Consider the following 17,899-nt stretch of genomic DNA (forward strand, 5'->3'; position numbering starts at 1 on the left):
CGGGGCGGCGCGGCGGGCGGAGCGCCCGGGGGTGGCGGAGCGCGGCGCCGCCCCCGGAGCGGGCACCGGGGCGGGGCGGGCCGGGAGCTCCCGGTGCCGGCGGCGGCGGCGCTGGGGGGCGCGGGGGCTCCGTCCCCGCCGGAGCGGAGGATGAGCTGCGGCGACGCCAAGGACATGGAAGGTAGCGGGGATGGAGGAGCCGGGGGTGGGGTTGGGGGGCTCAGGTGCACGGCGGGACGTGTGTCCCTCCCACCCCCCCCCGGTCGGAACCCCGGGGGGGCCGCGGCCACCCTCCGGGGGTGCCCCCCATCCTCAGAGCCCCCCCCCCCCCCCAGCCGCCCCCTTCTGTCCCCGGTGCGTTTCCTCGTGCTGGGGCTCTGCCCTCTCCATCCGGGGGGGGTGATTTCTGTCCCCGCTGTCCCGGGGGTCTGCCCCCCAGGCCCCGGGGATTTTGCTTTCTGTGCCCCCTCCTCCAGCCCCGGGGGTTTGCCCGTTCCATCCATGGTGACCATCTGTCCCCAGCCTTATCCCCAATTTTTTTTTTTGGGGGGGGAGACACCAATAAAATGGGATGGGAAATTTGGCTGGAGCGGTGCGGGTGCCAGGGCAGGGGAGGCCGGAGGGGTGCTGGAGCAGGATGGGACCCCCAGGAGGGGCTCGTGGGGGTGGAAGGGGCTTGCTGCAGGCCGGGGTGCCCGTGCCAGTGGGCTTCTGCCTGGAGAGCCTGCCCTACCCGCACCCCCCTGGGCACCCAACCCCATCCTGGGGTGCTCAGGGACCTCTTGGCGGTGCCCCCGGGGCACAGGAGCACCCCCAAAAACGCACACAGCCCCCAAAATGCTGTGCCCCAGGACCTCCCATCGCAGGGCTGCTCACCCCATAGCCCTGCTCCGGGGTGGGCAGCACCCACGCAGGTCCCCCCGCTGCATGGGCAGGGGGAGCAGGGAAGGGGCAGCTGCCTTTTGTTCCCTTCCTCCTCCCGCTCCGTTGGCAACAGCGGGGACCGGTCGCGGGCTCGAGCTCCGTCCCCGGCCACACGAGGGGCTCGGGATTTGACCTCCGTGAGCAGGGAATTACGAGGAAGGTGCTGGGAATTACAAGGACGATGCTCATCGTGGTGAGGTCCTGAGCCAAGCACGCCCCGGGGATGCCATGGAGAGGCTCGAGGTGTCTGTCCTCCGCTTGGGATTTGGTCTTGTCCCCCGTGGGGCCGGCAGGACTTTGGGAATGGCTCAGGGCAGGACACTGCAGGCTTCAAACACGGAGGTCCCAGAGAGCGGTGCTGTGCCCCTGGGGCCGGGGCTCTGGCACCGCATCCCTGCGAGCAGCAGCTCTGCCCCGCACCACGTGGAAAGGACGCGGGGGAGCGGGGCAACGGCAGTGCCAGCTGGGTTCGTGGCTCACGTGGATGCTGCTGAAGGCACCACAAAGCCCCTGAAGAGCGGCCCCGTGAGCAGAGGCTGTGCTGAGACCTGCCCCCCCCCCCCCAGCGGGGGGGGGGGGGGGGGGGGCTCAGCTCTCATCCCCATCCTCACCCCCAGGACCGGCTCCTGCAAATCCCCGCCACAAATCCCTCTCTGCGGCTGCCGGCAAAACCTCTCGCGCCATTTGGTGCCAAATGTCCCTTCCCCTGGGAGGCGTCAGGAGCCGGCACGCTGATGGCAGCGGGGTTGGGTCCCTGCAGCGGGGTTCCCCTGGGGAACCGCTCTGCTCCCCGTGCCCCCCACCTCTCCCGATGGCACCGGAGGCGCAGGATGGGTGCCTTGTTCGAGGCCGTGCGGGAAACCAGTGGCAGAGGGAAGCCGGTGCTGGGCTCCCCGCGCCTCTGCGCCTTGCTCCTTGCACGCTTAAGGTGTGAAGTTGGCTGCTTGCAGCAACTTTCCCCCCATTTTTTTTCTGAGGTCTCCGTCTCAGGAGGTTCCCATCCACCTCTCCCCAGCGTAAAAACATCTCGAAGGGGGAAGACAGAGTGCCCATCACCGTCCCACCGCCCGCTGCCCCCCATGGAGCAGCCCAGCCTCTGCGCCCCCCCCTCTGCCCGCCCCGTGCTCCTGGAGGGGTGCCCAAAAGCGATGAAAGAAGCCACCGAGGGAAAAGGAGCCCGCAGCCATTCCCAAGCCCGCGGGGGGATCGAGCCAGCGGCGAGGCGCCCATCCCATGGAGCTGGCGGGAGAACCTCAGGGGGGGGGTGGGCAGCAGCTCGGCTCGTGGGAATCTGGAAAGGCTGAACCCCCCCCTGACCCCCCCGTGCCCAACGGGAGCACCCTTAGGGTGCCAGGAGCAGGGTGGCCCAGGGTCACCTATGATTTTGCCGTGGTTTTGCCCACCCCAAGGCACTTTGGTGTCTGGCCACTTCACCATGCGCCCCCCCCCCCCCCCCCCCCGGCAGCCCCCTCCCGTCCCCGTGCCAGCTGCCCAAACCCCCCCCCCCGGCCCCGGATTAGGCAGGGGCACGCGGGGCAAGCGCGGAGCAGATTCAGATCAAAAGGCCCCAGGGGATTAAGGCCTTTGGGAGGTGCTGGCTTTGCCCGGCGGCACTGCCGGTGGGACGCCGGGGAGGGGGCTGCGTGGGGGCAACGTGTGACCCCCCCCCCCCACCCCCCAGAGCAAGGCCAACGGGGGCTGCCCGGCCTCGAGCCGGAGCTGGGGCGAGCGTGCGGCCGCCGCTTATTGGCAGGAGGACGGAGGCAGTGAGAGGAGGCAGTCAGGTGTGGAAGAGGCATGAGGGGAGGAAGGGATGGAGCTGCGCTCGTGACAGCCGGTGCCGAGCGCTGGCGCACGCATCCCTCCCCCGGCGAGGATGCAGCAGGGCCGCCCGTCCCTCTGCTGCGTCTCCACCGTCCGCAGCTCGCAGGGTGCCCCTGAGCCAGGTGAGGGGGGGGGGGGGCACGGGGGGCGGCTGCTGGTGCACCCCCGGGGTGAGGGTGCAGCCTCCTCCTGCTCGGCAGAAAGAGGGGTAGAGGGGCCGGGGAGGCTCGCGTGGTTTTGGGGGGAAGGATGGATGCGCTGCTGGGGGTGGCACGGGGAGGAGGGGGGAGCTCGTGGCGGGCATGGGGGCTCCTCTCCCTCTGACCCCCCTTGCTCTGATGTCCGAGCCACGTGCCCTGCCTGGCTCAGCGCTCCCTCCTCTCACCTGCACCAGGAATTTGGGGTCCCCGGGGCTGGGCTGGAGGAGCAGGAGGCTGGGGATGTGCTGCGGGGGCTCTGGGCTGCGCCACGGCCGCTGCAGCCCCCGCCACGCAGCAGAGCCTCCGATGCTCCCTGCTCTGCCGTTATTCCGGGCTCGTTTCCCCCCCGTTGGTTCCCCCCTCTCCCATCTGCTCCCTCTCTGGCTCTCCTGCCTCGCCTCCAGCCCTGTTTGCTGGAGGAGGAGATGCCCACGTCCAGCTGCTCCCCCGGGGTCCCCCAGCCCAGCCCCGTGTCCCGCTGGTGCTCAGCGTCCCCGTGGGTCTCGGTTCGATTTCTTTCCTGCCAAATCCCCTGCTCAAGGGCAAGCCCTTGCCAAATGAGACCGACTGAGCACGAAGTTTTATGGTTAAGCCGTAATTTCCTGCCGGTGGGGTTAGCAGGGGACAGCTTGGTGGCGGCGCCGGGAAGGGGCACTGCACCCGGAGCTGGGCGGCCGCTGTCTTCGGCTCCCATCCACGTCCCCAGCCTCGATCTCCCCGGGGCAGCGGGGCTGCGCTCAGATCCCCTTCGGTCGTCCCCAGCTCTGGCCTCCCTCCCCTCCTGGGAGGCTGCTCTGGAGCTGAAGCGCTCGCGGAGCCAAGTCTGACACTCGGCTTCTCATTTTCCGCTTCCCGGACTGAGCCGGCGCCTCCAGTCCTCAGGTTTATTTCCGTACCGCTGTAAATCCAAGGGGCACCGCTCGCATCCCGCTGCCCCCCTGCCCAAAGGACTGCAGGAGAACCCCGTGAAACCCCTTCTCCCTTGAAATCCCCGGGGACGAGCAGCGGCGGCGGCTCCGCAGCCCCGTCGCCCTCCACCCTGGGTTATTTTTCACCGCGGCTCATTTCTGATCACTGCTTTTGGGGGGTTTCGCTCTGAGCTTGGCTCGCTGGCGTCGGAGCAGGTGCGGGGGGATGCTCGGGTCTCTTATCCCAGCCGCCTGCCCTGATCCGTGCACATCCTACAGCAGCAGCCGGCCCCTTCGCCCCCCCCCCCCCCCGCCGGAGCAGAGCTTTGCCCCCTCATCGCAACGCAGTTACACGAAGCGCGGCAGTCTGAGCTTGTTGCAAGGGGCGAGGGACAAAAAGGGGACATTGCTGATGTGCGTGCTGGTCACCGCCTGCGTGGGTGCCATCGGGGAGTGCCCGGGATGGGTTTTGTCCCCCCAGGCCCTCCCCAGCCCTCGGTGGGGACGTTTCCATTTCGGTGTGGTCTGCGGAAACCGGCTGCGCTCTTCCCCTTTACACACCCTGCTCGTCTGATCCCACATTGATGAGAAAAAAAAGGCTTTTCTGATGGGTTTTCTCCCCAGCGAGGGCTCGATGGAGAGGGAGGGGATTCCAGCCGTGGGTACGGCCAGGTCCATCAGGACACGGGGGCTGCAGCCTGGGGCTAAAAGCGCCATTTCTGGGCAATGCCACTGGGCGCAAGGGGGATGGATGCTGCCGCCGCCGCCGCCTCTCACTCCCTTTCCCCCCGCAGCCGCCGCCGCTCACTTCAGCTTCTGCCGCAGCCTCCTGGAGCACACGGTGTCGGCCGAGAACCTCAGCTACCGCCTGCAGCGCAGCCCCGGCACCAGCCTCACCTGGCACGACGGCCGCAGCCAGCGCGCAGAAGGCGCCCGCGCCGTCAAGCTCCTGCGGCAGCCGGGCACCGAGGGCGCGCAGGTACCCGCGGGGCTGGGGGGGGGCATCGTCCCCACGGCTGCGAGGGGGGAATGAGCCCCCCATGGGTTCCCCAGAGATCCTTTCCTTACAGGATCAGGCCTTTAGGGGATGGGTTTGGGGGTTATTCGGCAGGGTGTGGGTTCAGAGGGTGAGGAGGGGATGGGGTGCGCTGGGTGAGCCCGGCGCGTCGCCTCCTCCAGGTTTGGAGGTGGAAGTTGGCACGGCTCTGCAATAAATGTGCCAGCACCGAATTCCTTGTATTGCCTTAAAATCCCAGAGCATTTGGGCACGTTGTGTAGGAGGTAAATGGTCCAAGCCTGGCTAAAATCCTGAACTTTATTGCACGAATGTGCGTTGCTGAAGCAGCGAGCCCAAAGTTCCCAGCCTTTGCTTCCTTCCCTGCCTCTGTGCTGCCGTGGGAAGGGGTGGGAAGGGTCCTCGGTGCTTGGAAACCCCGAGCATCAACAGCATCGCAGCTTTTGGTGCTTCGTGAACCTGAGCTGCCGCTGGCGTGAGGACAGGGCAGCAGCAGCGTGCGTGGAGCCCTTGGGAGAGGCATTCGGAGGCAGCAAATCCAGCCGGTGACCACCGGGAAGAAAACCTGGGAGACAAAAGGGCCAGGCTGCTGCACTTGTCTTGTCCCCCCCATCTGTCTCCAGCGGGATTTGGGGGTGCGAATCGGGGCTTTAATTGTGCCTCCAACAAGGGAAAATGCCCGAGGGAACGGAGGTGACGCCAGTTGCTCGCTGCAGGTCCCCACGGGACGCGGGGACGGCTTCCCCCCAGGCACCCCCCGCTCCCGGGCACCGCTCCTGCCTGCTCGCCTCAAATGCCAGCCTCTGCCTTCACGGCTGAGGGTTCATCAGAGAGACAGCGCCGCTCAGCCGCCTGGAAAACCAGCCCGGCACTCATCGCCTCCCCGTCCCCGCCTCGAGGAGCCGGCGGTGCCGCGTCCCGCAGCCCCCGGCCCCGCGCTCGGCTCCGCGGGGCTGCGTGCCACAGGCGGACGCTTCTCCAATTTGTGCAAACGAGCTCAGCCAGAGAGAGGAGCCGAGCGCGCTCCCGTCTGGGGAAATTGCAGGGAAATTGCAGGTTGTTAGTCACCTCGTCCCCCGCGCCTGCGAGGGTTAGGTGGGTAATAGCTGCCGGCAGCGCCCCGCTATTTCCGCGCGTGGCGTAGCGCGGGTGGAGGCAGGGTGGTGGAGGCAGCCTCTGCGCTTCTCATCGCCGCTTGGAAGGGAACCCCGAGCACGCAGCCCCCGGGGCCGCCAGGAGCCCACCCAGGACCCCCGCTCCCCCAGCCTGAAGCCGGGTGTGAAGATTCCTCTGCTGCAAACCCTGCCAAGCCCGGCCGGGGAGCGCTTGGGCTTCACCTCGTGGCCGTACCCTGCTGCAGGACGGCCTCTGGTTATTTTCCCACCACCTCCCAGCTTTGCCTTCTTCTCCCTCGTCCCCGGTGGCCACAGCGAGGGCTGTTTGGTCCCTCTACGGCCCCAGACGCGCCTCCTGCCCCTTTGCCTTTGCTGTGCCCCGGGGTCCAGCACCACCCGCACCCCGGGGGCTCGCCGGAGCATCCCAAACCTCTTCAACCCTCCGCCACCTCCCGTTCGCCACCGCTCGGGGACGTGCTATCGGTTTCAGTAACCGCAGGATGTCTGGAGACCCTGTTACACTAATTATCTCTGCTCCTCTATTAGGCATGCTTAATTAGCCAACGTTCACACATCGAGGTCGGCGCCGGCGCGCTGCGGTCCGAGCGCCGCCGACCTTTGCGGTGCCTCCAGGTCCCCGTGTCGGCTCCTTGTCCCTTTGCTACCCGGGACGTGGGAAAGGAGCATCCCCGGAGGGACCCTGGGGACGCCGCGTCCCCTCCTACTCAGCACCAGCACGGATGGGGCTCATCCTGCAGCCCCAGCTCCACGCGAGGCTGCCCTGCGAGAAGTGGCCTCGTCCCCCCCGCGCTGTTCCGGCGCTTGGGGTTTGATTTGCTGCACGCCGAGATAAATCCAGGCTGCAGCAGCTTTGGGAGGCTGCAGCTGCTGTGACACGGGCGAGGAAATGGAGCCGGCGGGTCTGAATGCCCCGGCACCGCGCCGAGCTGCGCGGCCGCGGAGGGAAGGATTGCGGCGCACGCTGCGCCCCAGCTCTCCGTTAGCATCCCCCGGGGGACCCCCAGGGTGACACCCAAGGGTGGCCCTGAACCCGTGCGATGCTCCGTTGGGCCGCGAGGCACCCGGGGAGATGGTGCTGGGTTCCTGCTGCTTCTTTTGAAGGGAACGTCCCGGGCAGATGGGATCCTTCCCAGCACAGGGGGTTTGCTCCTCGTGGCGCTGAGCCCCCTGAGGCCTCCCTCCTCCTTGCAGGGCCGTGCCTGCGATCACTATGGCATCTACCACACCAGCCCCACGCTGGGCAGCCTTACCAAGCCGGTGGTGCTCTGGACCCAGCAGGATGTGTGCCGATGGCTGAAGAAGCACTGCCCGCACAACTATCTCGTCTACGTGGAGGCCTTCTCCCACCACGCCATCACAGGTATCGCGCGCGCTGCCCCTCGGAGCTGCTGCTCGACGCCCGAAGCAGCCCCTCGGGGTCGCCTGGCACGGGTTTTTGGCTGGCTGGGGTCTGGGGAGGGCTCGGGTGCTTGGGGAGGGTGCAGGCTGGGTTTCTGCCCCGCTCCCAGGTGAGATGGAGCTGTGGGGTGAGGGCTGGCTCCAAAGCAAAGCTGCTCCTGGTGGGCCAAGGTCCGGGGTGGGCTGGGGTTGCAAATGAGCGCAGGCAGCTTCGGGGAGATTGTCTTTGTAAAATAGGGAAGAATAAGATCCCCCGGGCCTCTGGTTTTGGGGTTTTAACAATAAAATGTGCCTCCCACACACGCCAGCTGGTCCTGAGCGGTGCTGCCCACAGGTCGAGGGGCTCGGGGCCACCCTGCAGACGCAGGGCAGGGGTGGCGGCTTTGGGACGGTGGCTGTGACCCTTGAATGCCAGCATTGTCCCCTTCCCACCACGACGACGGACCAACGTAAAGAGCTGCAGCTCCATGGGAGGTGCTGTGAGCAGGGCTGCTGGGCACCATCCATCCCCTCCCCTCCGTGCCCCAGCAGCAGCAGCAGGGCTGGAGCGGGGCAGCACAGCTCCACGCCTGGAGGGATGTAAAGCCCTAATGCAAGAGCTCAGCGAGCCCTTGTGTGGGAAATAAAGGGAGCATTAGCCGGGAAGCGAGGACAAAAGCTTGGCTGTAAATCCCTCCTCTAATAGCCCCTGGACTGGAGGAGAGTGGCCGGGGTGGGGACGGGGGCAGCAGCGCTAATGGGTTTTGATGGGTGCCCCGTTGCCCCTGGCCGCCAGCGTGCGTGGGGTCAGGAGAAGACGTCCTGATGAGGGAGGTGGAGCGGAGAAAAGGAGGAGAAAAATGGAGAAAGGGAGAAATGGAGAAAAGGAGAAAAGGAGAAATGGAAAGCTCCTGCCCGCAGGGACGGGTTACGTGATCGCTGGAGCCAGCACCTTGTCCTGAGGCTGGCACCTCGAGCTGCCACCCCCTGCTCTCCAAAATCAGGGCCACCCTCCCCGGTGAGGCCAGGGCACACGGTGTGAGGCTTCTGTTCCATCCCATCCCATCCTACCCTATTCTCTTCCCCTATAGACTGGGTCCATGGGGTGGAAGGCTTTAGGATTTGAAGGCTTTAGGATTTGTAGCTTCCTCGCTCCCGGAGCACGTACGTGTGTCCCCGGGCAGGGCGCTGAGCAGCGCTGTGCTTGCAGGTCGGGCGCTGCTGCGGCTCAACGGGGAGAAGCTGCAGCGCATGGGCATCGCTCACGAGGCGCAGCGGCAGGAGGTCCTGCAGCAGGTCCTGCAGCTCCAGGTGCGCGAGGAGGTCCGAAACCTGCAGCTGCTCAGCCAAGGTAGGCCGGGAGGGCCGGGAGCCCAACCCCGGGGAGGTCGTGGCCCTCTGCGGCCAGCCGGGTGAAAAGGAGAGCGGCGGGTGTGAGAGCCACGGCCGCCCGGCTGCCCTGCTCCGGCGGCACGGAGCTGGGGCAAATCCAGCCCGTGCTGCAGCTGGGATGGGCTGTGGGGCACAGGGACAGGTCGTGGGGCACAGGGACAGGCTGTGGGGCACAGGGACAGGTCATGGAGCACAGGGACAGGTCGTGGGGCACAGGGACAGGTCGTGGAGCACAGGGACAGGCTGTGGGGCACAGAGACAGTCATGGGGCACAGGGACAGGTTGTGGGGCACAGGGACAGGTCATGGAGCACAGGGACAGGTCGTGGGGCACAGGGACAGGCTGTGGGGCACAGGGACAGGTCACAGTGCACAGCACCAATTCCACTTGTGGCAATCGGCATCAAGAGGATGGGGCTCTCCAGGGCTGGCTCCACCGTGCCGCCCCGCAGGCCGTTTATTCCTTCCTCTCCCCTCCTTGTTCCAGCGTCTTTTGGAAATGTCTCCTAGCTGCTCCGTCTGTTTGGCAGATTGTACCAGCACTGTGAACCGAGCACCTCTGGGATGGACTGTGCACCGCAGATACGAGACCTGAACCGCGTGCTTGGAATACGAAGAGGCAGCTTCCGAGCCGCTCCGGGGCTTCCCTCTTTCTTCTTCTCTCTTTCTTTTCTACGAACACGTCGCTGTGCAGAGATGGGATGCTTCCTTCAGCAGACGCGGCTCCCAGCCAGAGGAAGAGGAGCAGAACAGCCCCGGGGACGGATGAACTCCTGCCCAGCTGAGCCTGACCCTTCGCAGGGTGAAACTGCAGAGAGCAGACGGCGACGAGCGGGGCTCAGCGGTGCCGACAGCCTGAGCACGGCCACCCGCGGGACAGATCGGAGCCACCCCCGGGACGCTGAAACCTTGGGCACGTGAGCGGCGTCCCAGCACCCCGTGGCTGTCGGCACGGCTGGGGATTGCTCCAGGCTCTGCCTGTGCCACCGCCTCGGAGCTTGTTCGGGGAGCTTTAGTTCCCTCTTCAGGCTGGGCTGTCTTCCAGTGCCCTAGGAGATAACGTCGGTAGCGAATACGACGACCCGATCGGGCAAAAAAAATGAGAAGCGGGGCAGAGTCGCCAGCACCCGGCTCCGTTTTGAGAATTAAAGAGGAGCTGAGGCACCGACGGCAGCAACCCAGGCGGGGCTGGCACGCTGTGGCCGTGCTCCGGAGGACGCTGCGCCAGGAGATCTCCGCGTCCTTCGTCCGTCCTCGTCCTGCGGCTGCGTGCCTGGCCTCCCGTCCTCCGGTCCCAGGGGTTTTTATTTATTCCCCCCTCCCAACGCTGCCCGGGCTTTGGCCGGGCTCCTTGCAGAGCTCTGCCTCTCCAGGGCTGTTGCAAACGCCTGGCCCTGCCGGGGGCTGGTGGCAGTGTGACCGATGCCAGCAGCATCCCGATAACCCGGTGATGATTTTGGGGTCCCAGCCGAGCCGGCAGGCAGCACCCCAGGGCCACGGGCACCAGCTGCACCCCGGACTTGGCAGGGGTGGGCGCCCGGGAGCCAGTGGCCGCCCCTGCTCTGTGAATAAAATCAGACTGGTGTTTTAGCTTGCTGGTCTCCTGGCTCGTCCCACGGTTCGACCTGCTTGGAAGTGTCCCCAGCACACCTGGCAGCAGATTTCCACGGGGGTGGGTGAGCAGAAAAGTTGCTGTTTGCTCAGGACTAGCAAAAATTATGATGACACCCAAAGGTTTTTGGTCTCCCTACTAAAACCCCGAAGAAAAGCAGTCCTCAGGGTGCTCCGGGCAGGTGGAGGTGCCCAAAGGGTGGCACCCGGTGCGCACATGGCCGATGCCCATTCGTGCGCTGCCCTCGCTGCAGGGGGGGACAGGCAGTGAGCCTCAGGACCCGTTTGCAGGCAGCCCCCCTGCCCCGGGGGCTCCGCTGCTCACAGCCCCTCGCCTCCCTGCGAGCGCGCAGAAATCTGAATTTCTTCTGCTGCTGCTGACCTTTTCAAAAATGCAGCCAAATTGCCTCCCCTCACCTCGCTAGGACTTCACCGGCAACAAAGCTGAGCAAATTTATTGAATTTTAAGAAAAAGAAAGAAAAACCAGGAAAAAAAAATAAATAAAAAATCTCTCCTGCAGCAGCGGGGCTCGTGCCAGCGCTCTTGGCCGTGGGCTGTGCCGAGCCGGCCGTGGTGCGCAGCAGAGCCCTGCTCTGGATGCGGCCCCGTCTCCTCCTGATGCATCCCCTATTAAACTGGTCAGATCAGGGCTAACTAAAGCCCGGGTAAGAAAAATAAATCCAGCTCGATTCCCCCACCCCGTCCCTGCCCCGGCGGTGGGTAGCGGGGTGCGGAGGCAGCCGGCTGGTGGCACCGGCGTGGCCAGCACTTGGTCACCATCCCCATGGGGCCGGGCGCTGTGCCCCGGAGCAGCCCCTGGCTGCTGGGCTCCTGCTGCGGGCGAGCATCGTTAGAGGGAGATGCTGAGCTTTTTTGGGAGAGCTCCAGAGAGGCGAGGAGGAGAAATGGCTTCTCTCACGGGTGCCGCTTCGGGCTGCGCTCACACAGCGGTTCGGTGGCAGTTTTGCAGTCAGGGAACACAGAGCAGGGCTGCGGCTGTGTGGGGCTACCCGTGACCCCCTGGAGCCCCCCCAGACCATCCCCAAGGCCCCGCCGTCCCTTGCTGGGACCCCTGCTCCAGCTCCATCTGCCACATCCACCCACTCCAGGCTGCGCTCCGGCTCCTTCTGGCTCCTCTCCTGCTGCCAGAAACCCACCGAGCAGGGGGACCCCCCAGGTACCGGGGTGCCCGCCTCCCTTCTGGGGTGCTGAGGGCAGGATCTCTGCTTTTTTTCTGCACCTGCTGCAGCTGGAGCAGCCTGGCTCTTGCACCAGGAGGAAGAAGGAGGCAGGAACCCCACCAGTGCCTGTGGCTGAGCAAGGAGCACGACCCTCCTGCGGGCTCCCTATGGCCCACTGAGGGATTCCTGCCAAGGACAGGGCTGGAGGAGCAAGGGGAATGCTGCAGGCAGGACAAGGGGGTGCCCCGGGCCCCCCCAGATGCTGCCCTGGTGGGGTGAGAGCCAGCTGAGCCTTCATCCCCACCAGGATGGGGATGGGGAGCGCGGTGCACAAGTGCCTGGCGCCACCTGATGCCCTCGGGTGTCCGAGGGACCCGGGCTGGGCTCTGCAGGGACACCTTGGGAGCACCCTGGGCCGGTGGGTGCTGCGCCAGGACCAGGGGCACAGGAGGGAGAAGGGTGCTCGGGCCGAGCGAGAAAAAAGCCCTCTATTCACCTAGCACTTACCTGCCGCTGCTGTTCCCGGCACTGCCCCAAAGCAAGCAGCACCAGGCAATGACAGGCGGATTAATAGGGCTCAGATTTGTGGGATATTAAAACCAGGCAGCAGTTAAAGCAGGCAGAGGACACCGGCGAGCACAAAGCAGCCCCGTGCGGCGGGCAGGAGGATGCGGGCAGCAGCACCGGGGCAGGGAACGGCCGCGATCGGAGCGCACACGACCTGGATGCGTCTGGTTCACTTCTTCTGCTCTTGGCTGGTTTTATTTTGCAACAGGCAGGACAATGAGCTGTTGGCACAAAAAAAAATAACGGCTAGCTTTTTCTGGCCTTCAAAATAAAGAAAAATCCAGCAATCGCTTCCCAGTGGCAGAGGCAGCTTGCAGATTGCGGCGAGGTTTTTCAGGCAAAGAAAAAACCAAACCCACAACACAGTTGCACATAGAAAAATGCATGCCTAATTTGTCCAAGTAATTACCGAGCCCGGCTTGATGATCCAGATACCTCCAGGTCTGAAACGCTGCTGATTGCTCCTCTGATTCCGGAAGCGCTCCCCCCAAGTACATTCCTGCTTGGCTACGGAGGCAGCCGTACATTTCCCCGGCTGCGCTGGGCTTTTGGGACGCGATTTGCTGACGGGTGTCAGCAGCTGCTGAAGGGCTCTGCGGAACAGAGGGCGGTCCGGATCCTTCCCCGGCAGGTTACGTGCTCACCCGAGTTAGGAGCCTGTCCGGCACCTGATGGGCGGCCACAGGACCACCGTCCGCACCGAACCATTGCCCTCTTGCCCCCTAACGAGGAGCTCATTGCCCCCTAACGAGGTGCTCCCGGGCAACTCGTTAGGAAGCTCCCTGTGCTGGAGAGCTGTGGGCACCTGCACACAGAAAGGATGGTGATCCTGGGCAAGGAGCTGTCCCAGCTGCTGCTGGCGTGTGGCACCGCACCGGACCCCACAGCCCCGGGCAGCAGCGGGGAAGGCAAACGGGGACACCGGGGCTGCCCACGAGGGCTGCGAGTGCGCTCAGCACCCGTAAAGCACCTCGGGAAGGAGCCCGCTGGTTGGGGTGAGGACATTTAGGGGCTGAGGCACAGCAAAGCAGCTCCTCCAAGGATGCTGTGACATCCCCCGTCCCCATCCCAAAGCCCCGTTTCCCTCCCCAGAACCCAGGTTCCCATCCTGAAGCTCCACTCCCCGTCACCCTGGCCGTGCCTGCGCTGCACATCCAACACTAATCAATCTTGAATCATTGCTAATGAACTTGGGAACGGCGTTGGGCTGGATCAGGTGCCACTCAGGGCGAGATGGATAATATAATTAAGATTCCCTCAAAGGTCCTGTCTTTCGTACCTTGTTAATTAAGCCGATGCAGGGCCCTCCATGCGGAATGCGTAATGAGAAGCTGCCGGAGACGGAGCTGGCTACGAACGGGAGGTGACGCTGGCAGAAGGCTCAGCACCACAGCTGAGCAGCATTCGGCCTCCCAGGGGAGCAGCCAGGGCCAGGGGAGCGGGGCTGTGCCCGGGGGGAGAGGCAGGGACCAGGGGATGCTGCCGCTCCTCGCAGCTGTCCTCACGGCGCGGGCACATTTTTGGTGCTTGCACTCCTGATGGTGACTTATGACGGTGAATTAATAGCCTCTTAATAAGGGTGACAGTTCCCTTAATTAGAATGTATCGGAGCGGGGATAATTGCTTCATTTCATGTTGTGTTTTTTTTCTTTTCCCTGTGTAACTTCCTTCGCTTTCAGGTTCTCATTTTCAGCTCCTAAATGACCGCAGGGAGCGATGCCCCCCAGCGCCCCAAACCCTTCCAGGTGGCATTGGGCACCGGAGTGTTTCAGCTGGCCCGTTTTTGAAAAGCTTGGTGCTTGGTTTTGACCCAACATTTCCAGGCTCTAGTAAAAACCTCCAGCCCCCCAGCCTGGAACGGGACGCTTCATTTCCCATCAGATGCTGGGTTTATTTCAAACCAGCAGAGATCAGGGGGCTCCTTCACGCCTCACAGCTCCGTCCCCAAACCCGATGTCCCCATCCTGCCCCACTGTTCTGGGGCACAGCCTTCACATCCGACCCTCTGGCTCAGGGCAGGCCCCCCCCGGGGCCAATAAGCCCGTGTAAACAATTAATAATTAAATAATTAATAGCAGCAAGCACAGCCGTAGGGTTCCTGGGAGCATCGTTCCCCTTCAGGCGGGAGCCTTCTCCCCATCCACCTCCCCTCTTCGCACCGCAGCCATTTTCCTTCCTCGCCGTATCTGAAATTAAATCTGGTCGGATTTTCTCTCTCTCTCTTTTTTTTTTTCCCCTTCCTTTTGCTTATATTTGCTGGATGTATTCAAGCACGGGAGGAGAAAAAAAAAAAAGCTCTCGGCATAATTCATAGCTCGCGCAGCCGTCTCGGCTCGGGCTCCGGTTTCCAATCAGAGGCCCACGCTGCGCAGCCAGCGCCTCGCAGAAGGAGGCTGGGGATGGCCCGGATGCTGCCTCGCGAGCCACCAGCCGTCCTCCCTTTGTTCTGGGATCCCTCTGCTCCAGCCAAAAACCAGCCACGGCACAGCCCGGCCTCTGCTGTGGACAGCGGAGAGCGGAGAGGAGCCGTGGGGCTTGGCTCCCCCCCCGGCTGCGAGGATAGCGGGGAGGGGGTTTGCACGCGCTGTGCCCGGCAGCACCGGTTTGGGGACAGCCCTGGTAGAGGTGGGTGTCCCCCAAAATGCACCCAGGCACCGTGGTCGTGCCCTTCCCCTCACCTCGTCCTGCCCTGCTCAGCACGCACGGGCAAAATCCAGGCTCCCGGTCACTCCCAGTCCCTCCCAGTCCCATCCCCGCGCATCCCAGTGCCCGTGTCGGAGCTGAGGCCGGTGCTGGCTGGCGGCACCGTCCTGGCACCGGGCTCTTTCTCCCCGCGCTGGCAGCTTTCTGCATGCGTTTCGGACGTGCGGCGGCGGATGAAAGCGGCTCCGTAAATCCAGTGCCGATTTGATTCCGCAGATTTAATGGTCTGAAGGGCGCTGCTGCAGCCTGCTGGTGTCACCGCGCTTCAAAGTCATTCACCTCACCGCTGGGGTGAGGGGACAAACAGGTGGCTTCAGGGACAACCAGCGCCCGGTCCCCGACTGCCTCAACGCCCCTCTGCACCTGGGGAGGACCCGCATCCAAAAACCACCGATTGCTGGGCATTTTCCTGCCTTTCATCTGAGGGGGGGGGGGGGGGGCCGCACACTTTAATCTGCTGGGCAGGTGTCGTTCGGGTCAGATTGGCCCCTGCTGAGCCCCAGGATGGGATTTTTTTTGGGGGGGTCACCCTGCTTGTTTGTTCCCTGCCAGCCACGGGCAGCTCTGGGGACAGCCACCCTGTGCTCCCGCCCCGTCCCCTCTGAACAAATCCTGCCTCTGTCGGGGATGAGGCCGTGCCCAGCCCCAGCTGGGGCTGCCTGGATCTTCCCCTGTCCTCTGGAGGGGGCAGAGCCCCCCCTGCCCACCCCCGTGCTGCCGCCCTCAGCCCAGCCCCACCAACGGAGCATCCCCAGCGGAGCAAGACCTGAGACGAAAAGGCCTCCGCACAAATATTTATCTGATCCTTGCTCTATAATTGCTTTCCCCCCCTCTCCTCTTCCTGGGGTCCGTATCAATTTGATTTCCATGCTTGCCGGCTTTGACTGCTTCATCCCCCACCGCCGAACACCTTCACGGCCCCTCCAGCATGCCAAGGATGGCGGCGCTCGTCCTCCTGCTCTTCCTCGTCCTCCTCCTCCTTTTCCTTCTCCTCCTCTTCCCTGCCCTTCCCAGCCAGGCTCTCCCACACCGTCACAACCCCTGTGCGTGGAAAACCCCACCACAAAGCACTTCTCCGCATCTGTTCCGCATTTGCTGTTCTTTTCAAGTTCATTCCTCGCCCCCCCCCCCCCACCCTCCTGAAAATAGTAACTGTGGTCGCCTTTCTGCTGCATTATTCAGGATTTTCTGTACCTCGACCGGCCGCAGCTGGCCGCTCTCCAAGCCCATCTACGACCTCCGAGGCCGCCGGGCTCTCCAGCCTCTCCCTCTCACCCCCACCCCGCACCTTGTGCCGGAGAACCACGCTTTGCAAACGCAGAAAACGAGCGCAGCCTTCAGCGGGAGCGCCGTGGCAGGACGGGGACAGGACAAGGAGCCCCTTCCAAGCTCACGTTTGATGTCTTTGGGCTCTGGGGCCGCAGCTCTGCACGCTCGGCAGGGCCACGTGCGGGATGCGCGGGGGCATTCAAGGGCATCCAGGCGCACTTTGAAGCCGTGCAATGAGATGTTGAACGTGTTCAGGATGCTCCCCGGTGTCCCCCCCCCCGGGCACATGAAGGCGCTTGCCAGCCCCGCTGCAGGTTAATAGCTCCGCTCGGAGGCAGGCCGCTGGCCGGGAAGCGGAGCTCCCTCGGATGCGCCGCGTTTTGTACAAAGGAGGTGGGCTGTGCCTTTCCCTCCCACCCCGCTGCTCACCCTCTGCTCCGCTGGTAATAATACCTAGCAATTACACAAAGCTTTACATGCTCTCCGCAGACATTAATTAAGCTCTTTCCCCTCGACGGAGACAAAGAGGGGAACCGTGGGGGAACTCCCAGCTGGCGTTTTATTGCTGCGATGGTGCAGCGCGGCCGGACCCTGGTGAGCGGCGGTGGCACCGAGGAGCCGCATGCCCGACCCTGCCAGGGCACGGATCCACTGCGGGACCACACCACGGTGCCTGCGAGCTGCTGGAGACGGCAGGAGAGACGTGCCTGGGAGCAGAGCTCGGCTGCAAGGCGCTCGCCACCCTCCCCATGCGCTGGGGATGGCATCACGGGGTCCCCGCTCGGCACGAGCGGCACTGGGAAATCCCCATCCTGCCGAGCAGAGCGGTGTTCCGCAGCCTTTTTAACCCGGAGACTGCGGCTGCTCGCCCACGTGGCCTTGGGGACAGGGGAAATGGAGCAGGAATGGAGCCAGGAGCCTCGTCATGTGCTGCTGGTTCGTGCCCAGAGCTGTCTCGGTGATGTGTGACGCTCAGAGCGGAGCCACCAGCCGTGAGCGGACAGGCACGGGACGGCTCGGGGCAGCCCTGGGAATGATGGACACGCTGGGCTTCAATCCCACGTGGTGAAATTCGTCGGGTTTCCCCTGATTTCCGGGCAGACACTGAGACGGCGGCACTCCTGCAGCAAACCCTGGATCCTGATATTTTCGGCTTGAATAAATGGGGATGGTTCTGCCTGTGACACCTGCCCCGGTGCCACCAGCCCTGTGGGGTGACACAGGGGCTGGGAAAAACGGGGGGAGAGCTTTGCGTGCAGGGGGACAGCCGTGGCTCGGCGGGGAGAGCCCTGAGGAGCCGGGGACTGTGCAGGGTGGGTGGTTAAAGCCTTGGGCCGTGGTGATGGTCAGGAGCTTGAACCCCGGTTTGTGACAGTGACGGTCCCTGTGCTGGGTGTGAGTGTGACAACTTGTCTCGGGCCACCAACACCGACCTCAGCCAGGAAAACGGGGCCGGGAGAGGCCGTGTCCTCCCGACAGGTCGGTGCTGGATCCGCTCCCTTCGCCCTCCGGTGCCAGCACCCAACTTGGGACCCCCGAGGCGCTCCCTCGGGTGCCCCCCGCCACCAACCCGGGGGCACCCGGGGAGGCCTCGGCGGGCCCCGAGGGCGACTTTGACGAGGGGCTCTTCCACCCTGAGAGGACACGGACAGCACCGCGGCCTCCTCCCTGCCTCAAGCCCGGTTCCCCGCGTCCCGGAGCCGTCCCGGGGCCGCTCCCGGGGGCCCGCCCTACCGGGGCGGCGCCGCCACCCGCCCGCCCCGCGGCCGCGGCCCGGCGGCGGAGCCACGCG

General features: G+C 64.7%; 1 protein-coding gene across 1 annotated transcript; it reads left to right on the forward strand.

Moving 5' to 3' along the window:
• Positions 1–109: 109 nt before the first annotated feature.
• On the forward strand, positions 110–10,365 carry SAMD10 (sterile alpha motif domain containing 10). Its single transcript, XM_035343644.1, is given in 7 exon segments — positions 110–181; positions 2,678–2,774; positions 2,776–2,870; positions 4,645–4,835; positions 7,199–7,367; positions 8,595–8,735; positions 9,306–10,365. Coding segments are annotated over 6 exon segments (714 nt in total). The 5' UTR covers positions 110–181; positions 2,678–2,721; the 3' UTR covers positions 9,371–10,365.
• Positions 10,366–17,899: the final 7,534 nt, after the last annotated feature.

Source organism: Oxyura jamaicensis, chromosome 20 (genome assembly GCF_011077185.1).
Source record: "Oxyura jamaicensis isolate SHBP4307 breed ruddy duck chromosome 20, BPBGC_Ojam_1.0, whole genome shotgun sequence".
In the NCBI taxonomy this organism is placed as follows: Eukaryota; Metazoa; Chordata; class Aves; order Anseriformes; family Anatidae; genus Oxyura; species Oxyura jamaicensis.